This window comes from Parambassis ranga, chromosome 10, assembly GCF_900634625.1.
Source record: "Parambassis ranga chromosome 10, fParRan2.1, whole genome shotgun sequence".
NCBI classification, from domain to species: Eukaryota; Metazoa; Chordata; class Actinopteri; family Ambassidae; genus Parambassis; species Parambassis ranga.
This window is the reverse complement of record NC_041031.1, coordinates 5,077,619-5,089,903: the sequence shown is the minus strand read 5'-3', so window position 1 is coordinate 5,089,903 and position 12,285 is coordinate 5,077,619. Positions and strand designations below refer to the sequence as shown.

Sequence of the window (12,285 nt, the reverse complement as noted above, 5' to 3'; positions counted from 1 at the left end):
TGTTGTATTGGACACTGAGGTGAAGGATTTGCAGACTCAGCATCTTGGCTGTCAGTCAAACACACACACACAAGTGAGAAACTCCATGTTGACCTAATATTAGGTCAGTGTGTATCACTTTCCTTTATCCTCTACATGCCTGACTGTGTTTTATTGTCTCAATTTCAGAGTCCATTGAAGACACAGCAGAAAAGGGTGAGTACTGTTTATAGAGGCATCATGTCTGCTGTGTATCAGAGGTGGTGAAGCCGTCTGTTAAAACACTATGATCAGCATGTATCAGCTGACACAGCCCAGGGTAATATGCCAAAGACATAACGACCAAACAAACACTTCATCATTGTGAGAGGTATCTATTCTCTCCTGCTTGTTTTACTTTTGTTTTGACCTCCTTTTTTCTGTTGCTTTCGTCCTCGTCTTTGTTAGGTTTGGAATTAAATATATATTTTCACACATACACATTGTTTAAAGATGTGGAAGCTTAAACCAGTGGTTTCTGACATTTTCGGTTTCTGACGTGTGTAGTCCAGCTCACAGTCCAGGTGTCTATGAGCAGTTATTCACTAAGCTGTGATTTTTGTGTGTGTTTTAGGATTTCTTGCTTCTCCAATGAATCATTTGATTTATCTGGTGTCCTTGTATATAAAGTAGTTCAAACTAGCTCCCCCTCCAGTAGTTAGTGTAACACTGGAAACATCTTTTCGGCACAGTTCATCTGTTTAAGTCTGATTTCTTGTGTAGTTGTGTGTTGTGTGTTTTCCCTACAGTCTACAGTGAACAACACTGATTGAATACTGATTCTATCAAATGATATTTAAGCTGCAAACTGTGATTGACTGCTTAAATACACTCCACTGATGATGATGATGATGATGATGATGATGATATGTGTGCTGCTTTGATTGCAGTGGTATACTTGCTGGTGTACCATGTCGTTTTCATCCTGTTCGTGTGGGCGTACTGGCAAACCATCTTCACCAAGCCTATGAACCCCCTGAAGGAGGTGAGTGTGTCTGACTGTGTGACGCAGTGTGGTCGGCTGGGATGATGAAGCAGGGTGAAGGGAAGTGAGGATGTAGGTTACAGCTTCCCCGTGTGATGGAATGCTGCATTTAGACTAATAATACTTTTTCAGTGGAAGTGCCTGAAGCTGCACTCTAATGGCTCTGCTCCTGACCACAGCACTTCAGCTCAGTGGGGTGAACACATGCAGACATCTCATAGACAGAACAGACACCTTTGCATTTTAATTTCCACTGAGGCCATGTACACATGCATGATGCAGGCAGTGGTCAGCATGAAAGCTCTGCTTTATGAGATGGCTGCACCACTTGAGGATTTAGAGATTGTAATAAAAGTCATATTGTGTGTGTGGTGCTGTTTGTTATCATCACATTATTTGTTTCAAGTGTTCAATCATAGATCGCCTCAGTGGCTGAAAGTAATATCACAGCTCTGTGCTGCTTTGTTTCGATTTTCCTTTTGGGGCACAAAGAGCCAAAAACAAAAACAGACACGCTGCACTACCAGGCAGACATTACCGAGTCCCAGATTATCTGGCAGCATAATGAGAAGTAGAAGTATTTTGACAGTTTTATAGATTTAGTAAACAGCACTGATCGAAGATCAAGTCACAGATGTTGCCTGTCTTTCCCTCTGTGTTCTGCCCTTCATAGTTCCACCTGTCCCACTCTGACAAGGAGCTGCTGGAGCGTGAAGATCGGGGAGAGTCTCAGCAGGAGATCCTGAGAAGGATAGCCAAGGATCTGCCCATCTACACACGCACCAACTCCGGAGGTACAGTGCAGTACACAGTGCTGCTGATGCAGAACAACTGGACCAGCGGACACTGTCATGCATTCATTTGAGTCACCTTGTTAGTCTGTGGTCAAGTGTTAGAGAGAGGCTGCCGCCGCTGCGGACGCCCGTGTGATTGAATTGGCTGTGTCTCCTCAGCAATCCGTTTCTGTGACCGCTGCCAGCTGCTGAAGCCTGATCGATGTCACCATTGTTCAGTCTGTGATAAGTATGGCTCTTTGCTCATGCACCTTATAGAGAACTGACCACACAATATATTGCATTCTGGCAGACAGCGTGAGATTCAATTACACTGATGTCTGACCCTGCTGCATTACAGATGCATCCTGAAGATGGATCACCACTGCCCCTGGTATGTAGTCACGCTCTTTTATTAAGCAGCCAATAGGCTTTTACTGCTGTACTCACATGCTGCTGTTATATACACGCCTTTCTTTTTTTTTTTTTTACATCTGCGAAGCTCCACACCATTGTGTAACGCAACACACTCAAGATTTCCACACACATTCAGATATCATATCAATACACAAACAGCCTGGACACAAAGTGATGCTCTAATCTACCGCAAGACTGATGATTCTGGCAGCAGGAGGGGACAAAACAAACACGCTTCTAGTCAGTATAATTTTGATAAACATGAACAGCTTGTGTACTTTCAGTGATCAGGATCAGGCGTCCAAAAAATCCGAGGAAAAACATGAAGATAAAGCACTTTTCCACTGGGCCATAAAGGAAAAGTGCTCTGTGAAAAAACGCTTGGTGTGCACATTAGAATAAATCTAATGTACAGTGCTGGCCTCTGATTGGTCTTTGGTTTCACATGGAACAAATGTGCTGAAAGCTTTCTAGTAGGGTTATGTGATAGGTAAGATACATGGTTTTGTTTTTTAATGAAAAGCACCTGGAGTCAGGTAACTAAGGCCCCGTTCACACTGGAGAAAGTCATTCCAGCTAGAGTAGGATTGAGCCCAGACAGCCTTTAAGCTGGATGCGTTCAGACCTATTTTCAAATCTGGCTAGCACACAGTTGTGTCCGCACTCAATCCGGCTTCATCCAGCGTGTTTGCTGTTCTCCAAACCACTAGGTGGCGCCTCGTAATATGGCTAATAATGTGGCTAGCCGGATTCGCTAGCTACATTTGCGTTCACACCTGAGCCACATTAGAGCCAATCCTGCTAGATCCACCTCTCGCGGGTGGATCTAGCCGGCTTGAAATCAAACTGGATTCAGCCGGATTGGAGGTGTTCACACTCGGAAAAAAAACACATCTGGATTGATCTGGATGCGGCCAAATCCTGCTTAAGCCACATTTTTTTCCCCAGTGTGAACAGGGCCTAAGGAAGGCGAATGCTCGATCAGAGTGTTGCACATCTTAGGCCCCGTTCACACTGGAGAAAGTCATTCCAGCTAGAGTAGGATTGAGCCCAGACAGCCTTTAAGCTGGATACGTTCAGACCTTTTTTCAAATCTGGCTAGCACACAGTTGTGTCCGCACTCAATCCGGCTTCATCCAGCGTGTTTGCTGTTCTCCAAACCACTAGGTGGCGCCTCATGATATGGCTAATAATGTGGCTAGCCGGATTCGCTCAAACAATCAAACTGGATTCAGCCGGATTGGAGGTGTTCACACTCGGAAAAAAACACATCTGGATTGATCTGGATGCGGCCAAATCCTGCTTAAGGTGTAATTCTTCTTGTAAAAACAAGGAGTTAGAAAGGCACCCTGCCTCTTAAAAAAAGCCCAGTCTGCTCTGATTGGTTGGCTCTCATGGCCTGAGCAGGAAGCAGACATTATCTGCCACTGAGCATCAGCTCTACTGGTAGAGGAGAAACACCAAGGGAGAGAGAAGGACATTAATAATAAAGAAAGCGTTGCCTTGGACATAAAGATAATATGTATACGCCCCTGAGTGCAGGATGAGTCATCAACATTTTTTAATATCTTTCCAGGACTCTTTTGTCATTAGTGACATGCAGTGCAAGGCATGCAAAATCAAGTCTGACAGTGGTATCGTGGGTGCTTTTTAGAGACCTCTTCCTAACGTCTTTTTTAAAGCTGATTTATTGCAACAAGATTGTAGAAACATTTGCACATGAAGAAAATACGTGAGAACCATTTCCATCACTGACAGGCATCCTTTCATTGTTTTTCAGGGTGAACAACTGTGTGGGATTCTCCAACTACAAGTGTTTCATGCTGTTTCTGGCGTACTCACTACTTTACTGCCTTTTTATAACTGCTACAGATCTGCAGTACTTCATTAAGTTTTGGACAGTAAGAATCAATATGAATCTTTTTTTACTGTTTGTCTGTTGTGTTTGCAAAAAAAAAAACATATTTAATCATAGAAGAATGTTTATATTTGTGTTTACATGCTGCATGTGGTGTTTGATTTTGAATTTTTTTTCACAAAGGCTGGAGGTAGAGCACATTTCCGACTAAAAGAATACCTGGTATGAACCGACTGGATAGTTAGTGGCCCTAAAATAGAGAGCGTGAACTAGGATTTCCTGTAGTTTGTCCCTCCAGTAGAACACACCTGCCAGCATTCTTGTGTCTGTCGTGTGTCTCTGTGTATTAATGTGGTGTTTTTTCCCCTCAGAAAGGCCTTCCAGACACTCAGGCGAAGTTCCACATCCTGTTCCTCTTCTTCTCGGCTTCCATGTTTTCTGTCAGCCTGGCTTCTCTTTTTATCTACCACTGCTGGCTTGTCTGCAAGAACAGATCCACTCTGGGTAGGTGTCTGTGTTTTTGAAGCAGAACCCTCGTTGGACATCAGCTCTGTCTCTCTGTTTGCACAACGTCGTCTTCGCGCTAATGATGAAGGATGTTTCGTTGCATTTTTTCCCACCGTCAGTCAGCATCCTCATCAGCGCTCTGATCTGATGAGCCACTATCAGACGGAGCGGTTTTCATTATGTGTGCACAGTGGCACACTTTGTCTATGTGCGTTGAGGAGAGTGGATTATCCAGTGGAGTATGTTACAGTGTAATGCAAAGACACACAGCTCAGAGCAGTAAGCAGCTTAGTAACAAACACTGATATTCTGTTCAGAAGGAGAAGTCACACCTGCTGAAGCAGTCTGAGCTTTTCCTGCCCACAAACAAAGACACTTTGATGCCAGAGTCCGGCAAGAATGGCCGCTGTGTTGATCTGTTCCTGAATTTCATCACCTTCATTTACAATGTGTGTGTGTGTGTGTGTGGTTTCAGAGGCTGTGCGTGCTCCCATGTTTCGTCACGGCACAGATAAGAGTGGCTTCAGTCTCGGCTTCAGTAAGAACTTTCGCCAGGTCTTTGGAGATGAAGTTAAATACTGGCCCATTCCAGTTTTCTCCAGGTAAGAACAAAGGTCATCAAACAGGTATAGTTTTGATGACCTCACAAGTCCATCAAGCTCCCACAATGTTATCAATAAAACAATAACCTGCTGTAATGTTAGAATGTTTAGACATTTATCAATCAGTGTCTGTAAACAACATTTCTAGATGTTGGTTTGTACAGCAGGTGTTAAAACCTCATGTGTTTGTGTGCCAGCCGGCATCCGTGTTCACACATCTTCTCATGAAGTGTGTGCATATTTCACTCTGACTCTCAGTCTGTCAAAGCAGGCCTGAGTGAATGAAGCCCAGGGATTAGTGAGCTCTGTTTGGAACACAACTCTTCAAAAGACAGAGAAAGTCTCCAAAGAGACAGGCGTGCATTCGCCCTGTAACATGAATGCAGGAGCTCCAGCTTTGCAAAGCTACTAATTTGTGCTGATGAAGGAATGAATATTATTATGATTATTTACAGCTTGTTGGGAGTCGTGGCCAAAAAACAACATGCAAATGATACAAATGAATCATTTTGTTTCAGAGTTTCAAACAAACAAACAAACAAACAAACAAAACAATATGATAACTATTGTTATATTTGCAAAAAAGAAGGGAAAAGTTCAAGGTTTGTTTAAATGCATGTGCATCTGCAACAAGCTTCTTCACCATGTTTTGGCTACCATGGTAACCACTTCTATCCCTGTGCTACCACTGTGCTTCCAAAATGTAACCATGACTTTTGTTTTTCTTTTTTTTTCGTTTTACTTTGTTTGATGTTGTGCTGCTGGTTTGTTGTGATATGACTTGCAGCTTTTTGGTGGTTAATGTTAGCTGATAGCGCTGCGTTGCATCACAGGGTTGCTAACACAATGACACATGACACCAATGTTCAGGAAAAGTAACAAAGGCTTGCTTTAACATACTCTCAATATACTTGTCCCTCCCCCTTAGATAACATAACCTGGATTATGCTTGTAATCTGACCTAATCTGAACACTTGTCTTCTTTCTTTCTTCAGTTTAGGTGACGGCTGCTCGTTCCCAACTTGCCTGGTGAATCTGGACCCCGAGCAGCCCTCATCACCTACTGGATCCAACCTTGCCAGCAAGAGGTAAACAGCAACACACACATACACACACACACACACTCACACACATACACACACACACACACTGGGATAATTGTCTAGTAATTCTTGTTTTCATCTGTGTGTGTGTGTGTGTCCTTAGTGCGGCAGAAGGCCGCCAGTTCCCCTCCAAACCACTGAGAGAGAGTCAAAGTCGGCTGCTCACCAGCACCCCCTCCTGGTCAGAGAATGACAGTGCAACAGACAAGGACAAGAAGGGCAAGATAATGTTACACTTCTTTAAATAAGTTTCTTTATCTGCTTGTTTATATAACCAATTTAGTCACATAAGTAAACTATTACAATACACATTGTGACTTTTTTTATGTGTTTGTTCAGGTGCTAGCAACCCAGGGGTGACCATAGAAAATGAGGCATAACCACAGTGGACAACTCCAAACCAGAAAAGTAAGTTTAGTCAGACAGTTGGAGAGCAATGAGCCACATAACAAGGTTGTTAACCTGTGTGTGTGTCTGCAGGTCTATGCTGCCCTCTCCTCAGTGTTTTGTGCCTATCAGAACGTGACGTGGTGATGACATCATCGAATGCTATATGTCGTTGTTTTCCGTGCTGCTCCATGCTGCTCTGAGAGTTTTACATGGCTGACATCACAAACGAACCAGAAGTTACTGTTATCACAACACAACCTGCTGCTGTCTGAAATGAAACTGCATTCCAACAATGTCACTTTCTTTTGTTTGTATATAAATAAACACAGAGCGGCACTGGAAGATCAGATCAGTTGCTTTTTATATGTTACAGAAACTCTCAGAGGTTTTGTTGTTTTGTTTTGTAGCCTAGCACATGCTGTTATAAGTTTGCCAAATGTTTGCACACTGAGTATAGATTAGCAGTGGTCTTATTGTGCTGTAACCAACATTCCTTTAGCTGTTTATTCTGTTTTTTTTTTGTTCCTGGCTGGTTTGGCAGGTGTTGAGTATCGTGACAGGTGATATGATGCATGCTCTCATCTCAGGATGTCAACACAAACACACCTTGTTGTAGTGTGAGCTGTACCACTACATGTCCTCCATGTTTCCCCCTCTTCTTGATAACAAGCAAAGGTGTAGTCATTAGTAAAAACATTTCAATAAGGGCTCTTCTGACTCTTTCCAGCATGAGTGAGGATGTTGCTGTGTCACCCCCCCCCCCCCCCCCTCTTCTGCCAAAATGTCTAAAGTGCTGTCTCCACAGTACGAGTCAAACTGCTGTTTCTAAAGCTTCCTGACTGCTTTGTCTCTGGAGGGACGGCTCAATGGAGAGCACATCCTCCATTTGATGCTGCTGCTGCAGACCTGTTCACCGTCAGTGTTTTTCTATCTCATGACATGATGCTGTGGATGAGCCGCAGAGGGGGAATAACAAAAAAAATAAGAAAATTCTTCCCAGCCGATTTGTACTTTCACCCTCAAAGGAGTCTTAGGCTGGAAATGATTGACTGAAAATTAGAATGTATGCTTGTCTGGGGGGAAAAAAACAGCTTAATGGTGTCAATCTATATTTTTCTATCTTTCTGTCTGACTATAGAGACGATATGGATGTGTGAGGCCATGTATTGTACAGTTGTGATGCCTTATAAAGAATAAAACGAGCTCATCTTCAGTCTCATTTGTTCTGTTCTCCGCGAGGAGTCATTAAAAAAAAGACGTGATCGGTCAACAAAAAACATTTTATGGTAGAAAAATTTCAAGCCTTTATTTACAAAATAATCTAAAAACATTCCTCTTGTTAAATTGCATATTCTGTTTACTCCTTTACACACTGAGAAAAAAAGAAAACTGTTTCTGAGGGGGGGGGCTACACTTCAATGCACACCTATATTGAAAAGTTAAGGATTCAACAAACACAGCATTTATTCAAATGTTTTAGTACACGTGGCTCTTCTATGCAGCATGAGTGGATGGGAAAGCAACACAGGAAAATGCACAAAAGGCCAGAAGTACAAATGAAATAAACTCAGCTGGAACAAAGATATGTGTGTTAAAAAAATGTTGTTTTTCCCCAGTGCGTAAAACTTTCTTCTTTTTTATTCCAACATTTGGCATAAAATGAATTTCTTACTCTGGACAGAGTAGTTATATTAACCTCAGCTACAGCTGCTGTGTATTTAGTGTTATCCGTTTGTAAGGGTGTGAATTCAGTTTGTTGACCATATAGAGGTGATGCATCTCTTCATGTACGTGGTGTCAACGAGGGCATTCACATGCACAATCAATCTACATTCCTCCAATGGGAACAATTTGTATGCAATCCAGGTAACATACTGTTAATGTCCTAATGAGTATTTAGATCATAAATGCAGACAGGAACACAGGAATCCACACAGTGGGATTAGAACGTCTTCAGTTGATGAACATTATCTTTGTAGTAACAAATGAGACAAAAGAAAACAACTCAAATCAAAGCTCCCTTTCTCACTATTAGACAGCAAACATGTGGGCTCTTTAGTGTCAAATGGGGGCAACTATTCTATGATCACCAGCACAATAAATTAAAAGTTTAAAAATATAAGAATGCAGCTGATGTTAAGGCTGAGCGTGGTGAGAGCAGCTGCTGTGATAGTTAAGGATTAACATGTCCACAATGTAAAGTGGGTAATGTAGAGAAGGCAACAAAGAGGAGAAAGAGAGACATCAGAAACATGTTTAGCTTTCCATATAAAATCAGGTCAGAGCTTTAAAGTGCATTTTTTTTCTACAGAACTCTTCAGGAAAACTAAAATCCCATCTTTTCCAAGCATGGTAAATCGAACCGAACCAACCCCAACGTCTATGCTGCCTCGAAGGAATAAAAGACTAAACTCACACACATGCAGCCGCGGCACATGTGAGGACAGCTGTGATTGTTGTCTAAGGTGAGCAGAGCCTACGACAAACAGCTTGCTAAATGATGCATATGTAGGTTTTTCCTCTTTCTTTTTTTTGTTCTTCCATTATTATTATTATTATTATTATTGTCATCCGGGTGTTAGGACTCGGCTTTGCTGCCGCACTGATTGTAGAGGTGAACTGCAAGATGGAAGAGTTTCAGAGTGATGTCACGACTGCTGCTTGTTGGCCTCCTCTTCGTAGGCGTTTCCTGTTCCATTCTGGACGTAGGCAGAGCCTGAGCCAAGCCCGTACAAGTGACCACAGTATTTTGCATCATCAATGTGATCTTCAAAGAACATCTGTGGGAAGAAGTGTAAAAAGAATTAGAACGACCAAGATGACGTGATAACTCGTTCACTTACTTGTTGCAAATACTCATTTATTGTTTTCCTGTCTCTTGCTCGCGCTTCCTACCTCTCTCATCTTGAAGAAGGCCATGCCTGTGAGTAAAGAGTCAGAGCCTGCTTGATGCTGTGGGCCAATCCTTTCCAGCTCCAGCTGCTCAGCTACTTCCTGCAGCCCACCCTGAAAACAAACAAAAAACCACGATCAGTCAGAGATCAAACCTTTCAGTCAAGAGATCAGAACAGAAATCAAGGTGTGACTTTTTAAAACTAGCAAAGCAGCATACCCTCTGTGCTCTCTGTTGTAATATTCATCAAAGTACCTTCAGGTTTTTACAGCTCTTCATGAGATACTTGACATCATAAATGACTGGGAAGTACAAGCGAAGAATCTCAAAAAAGTCCACCTCCTCTTCAGGCAGGTTAGCGTTGGATAGAATCTTGATTAAGTATCCAAAGTCATAGCCGCTGTAAGACACATTTACATAAACGCATGCATATGTTTAAACTGTGGCTTCAAGGAGAACACAGTAGTGGGCGTCAAAAGATTTTCTCTTTGCAATGAAGCAAAGATAACGATGCGTTTTGTGTCGGGACTTGCTTGCACTTAGGTGAAACATACATCCTACTAATCATAGTTCTGTGCAGCATCTTATCTCTACTGCACTACAGGAGAACGTTTTCTACTACAAACCAGCGACTGATTGCAAAAACAGAATACCTATGAAATGACAGCCACTTGACCCCATCGCAGAGCACCACTCCTGACGTCATCAGCAGCTCCGCGAAGTACAGCGTCTCGATGCCTTCGTCCTCGTGCTTCTTGAACTGAATCCCTGAAGTGGTCAGGAGCTCAATGGAGTCCTGTGCATACATGTCTTCTCTGATGGGAAACACAAACACACTGTCTGTGCAAAGGACAATCAAGTGCATAAGAAAACAGTCATTTATAATCATTTATACTAACAATTTTCAGTTGGCCCCCACTACTACTCGTTTTGATAGAAGTATGCACAATGATCACTGTAACACTTTTTATAGCTTATTATTCACATGAGCATGCTGTAAGCAACATAAAACAGTCTGTAAAACCTGTTAGGCCGTTACATTTTACACTTGTGTTCTAGTCCATTTGATGCAACATGGAAAAAAGAACAAACTTTTGAGCAGCAAAGATTTCTTACGTGAGGTTAAACTTAAAATTAAACTGCCATGTTGATGTTCCTGGAGGGTATTCCCCCTGTTCATTCATAAATGTGAGGCCCAACTGTATTATCTTGAGCAGATCCACGTTGCAGCGCAGAAGCTGGTACTGATAGTCAGCGTTGCTCCTGAACTCTCCGATGGGCCTGGCTACAACACCTGGAAACTCTGTGTCCTGCAGGAAGAGATCGTCTCATTACACACGAGCAGTGGCGATATGACGTGTATCAAAAACACTGCGGGTATTTGAGCAATAACTCACCATAGCAATGTAGTTGTATTTTCTGATGACATGCCTGATCCTCTTCAGCTCCTCCTCCAGGTTGTTGGCCCAAACCTCACATATTCTTTGGCTGTGATCCACAGTAGCTGCGGGCATAGTGCCACTTCATCATAATATAAAGAAAAAGACAGAAGGTTTAAGATCTGAATCTTAGCAGAGTCATATGGTGCATAATGTTCTTATCACAGGTCATCATAATACATGGAGGTGGCAGGACAAAGGCACCTGATCCTCTGCTGACAGAGAGCTAGGCTCAAATAAAGCCTGCTTTGGGAAATAAAGCCCATTTGTCAGTGAGTCTCAGCACTGGAGAAGCCAGTTTAAGTCACATAAAAGCAAACACACACAGCACAGCAACTGTCCCTCGGTATGTGCAGGACGGCTGCTCTCTAACATTAGCTTTCAGTACTACTTTGCTAGCTAGGGTGTCTGCAACAGCTAACAAGTTACAGCGCAGCACCGTTCGACAGCAGCAGGAGGAGATGGCTGTAGGCTGGCTACATCTTCAGCTCGCTCGTCATGTGTTCGGCTAGCTCGACAGAAACGTGTGTGTGCAAAAACATGAAAGATACGACCAAGTACTGTAGCAGCACACACACACACACACACACACACAGTCGGCGCCACTTTGATACATCCAAAGGGTGACTGTAGCGTCGTTAACTTACCGTTCCCCAAACCGGGCGTGTGTGTGTTTTAGGCGTGTACTATCTGATTACTATTAATTTTGTTCTATGTTATTGTGTCGGGGGCTAACTTTTTAAATAGTTTATTTTCAGTCTCGTATTGATGTCAACCTACGGCTGCCATCATAGCTGAGCCTACAACACAACGTCATCACGTAAAACGGAAGCGTCATATGCGTGTACGTTTGCATCTATACGGGCACACTTTCTTAGATCAACATATATATTTACACACACACACACACACACACACATTTATCTACATACACACACACACACACACACACACACACACACACACACACACACACACACACACACATTTATCTACATACACACACACACACACACATACATATATGATTCATGTCTTAGACATTCTTAATACATTTTAGGAAGAATATAAAGACAAACAAAAATGTTATTAATAATAATTATGAATTAATCCTCAAACTAGAATTACAGTTTCTACACTTGCAAATAATACATTATAAGAGACAGATGAGCACAGAGCAGAACTGCAGGTGCTGGAAGGAATTGTGGTCGGGCCAGATGTTGAGCAACAGGAACTGGAGCGCTGATACCTGAAATGAAGGACATCCTTTGCTGCCATTGACTTTACCTGATGGATGATA

At 42.5% G+C, this 12,285-nt stretch overlaps 2 protein-coding genes across 2 annotated transcripts in view; one reads left to right on the top strand and one right to left on the bottom strand.

The window, feature by feature from the left end:
• zdhhc2 (zDHHC palmitoyltransferase 2) overlaps positions 1 to 7,866 on the top strand; it is a 9,864-nt gene extending 1,998 nt beyond the window's left edge. The window contains exons 2-13 of the mRNA XM_028415914.1: positions 169 to 195; positions 909 to 1,003; positions 1,677 to 1,797; positions 1,957 to 2,026; positions 2,138 to 2,170; positions 3,974 to 4,094; positions 4,423 to 4,555; positions 5,034 to 5,160; positions 6,156 to 6,248; positions 6,367 to 6,482; positions 6,603 to 6,671; positions 6,744 to 7,866. Coding sequence (XP_028271715.1) covers positions 169 to 195; positions 909 to 1,003; positions 1,677 to 1,797; positions 1,957 to 2,026; positions 2,138 to 2,170; positions 3,974 to 4,094; positions 4,423 to 4,555; positions 5,034 to 5,160; positions 6,156 to 6,248; positions 6,367 to 6,482; positions 6,603 to 6,643 — 977 coding nt within the window. The 3' untranslated portion in view covers positions 6,644 to 6,671; positions 6,744 to 7,866. The remainder of the gene's footprint in view (positions 1 to 168; positions 196 to 908; positions 1,004 to 1,676; positions 1,798 to 1,956; positions 2,027 to 2,137; positions 2,171 to 3,973; positions 4,095 to 4,422; positions 4,556 to 5,033; positions 5,161 to 6,155; positions 6,249 to 6,366; positions 6,483 to 6,602; positions 6,672 to 6,743) is intronic.
• A 126-nt stretch (positions 7,867 to 7,992) lies between these two features.
• cnot7 (CCR4-NOT transcription complex, subunit 7) lies at positions 7,993 to 11,780 on the bottom strand. Its single transcript, XM_028416046.1, has 7 exons — positions 11,633 to 11,780; positions 10,944 to 11,067; positions 10,663 to 10,856; positions 10,200 to 10,361; positions 9,802 to 9,946; positions 9,549 to 9,659; positions 7,993 to 9,433 (listed from the first exon to the last, which is right to left on the bottom strand). The coding sequence occupies exons 2-7, from the start codon at positions 11,058 to 11,060 to the stop codon at positions 9,302 to 9,304; spliced, it is 861 nt and encodes a 286-aa protein (XP_028271847.1). The 5' UTR covers positions 11,061 to 11,067; positions 11,633 to 11,780; the 3' UTR covers positions 7,993 to 9,301.
• Positions 11,781 to 12,285: the final 505 nt, after the last annotated feature.

Coding starts and splice junctions, on each gene's coding strand:
- cnot7 (XM_028416046.1), bottom strand. CDS start 11,060: ATGCCCGCAGCTACTGTGGATCACAGCCAAAGAATATGTGAGGTTTGG. Junction 10,362..10,662: donor AATTTTAAGTTTAACCTCAC/GTAAGAAATCTT, acceptor GTTTCCCATCAG/AGAAGACATGTATGCACAGG. Junction 9,434..9,548: donor CCTTCTTCAAGATGAGAGAG/GTAGGAAGCGCG, acceptor TTCTTCCCACAG/ATGTTCTTTGAAGATCACAT.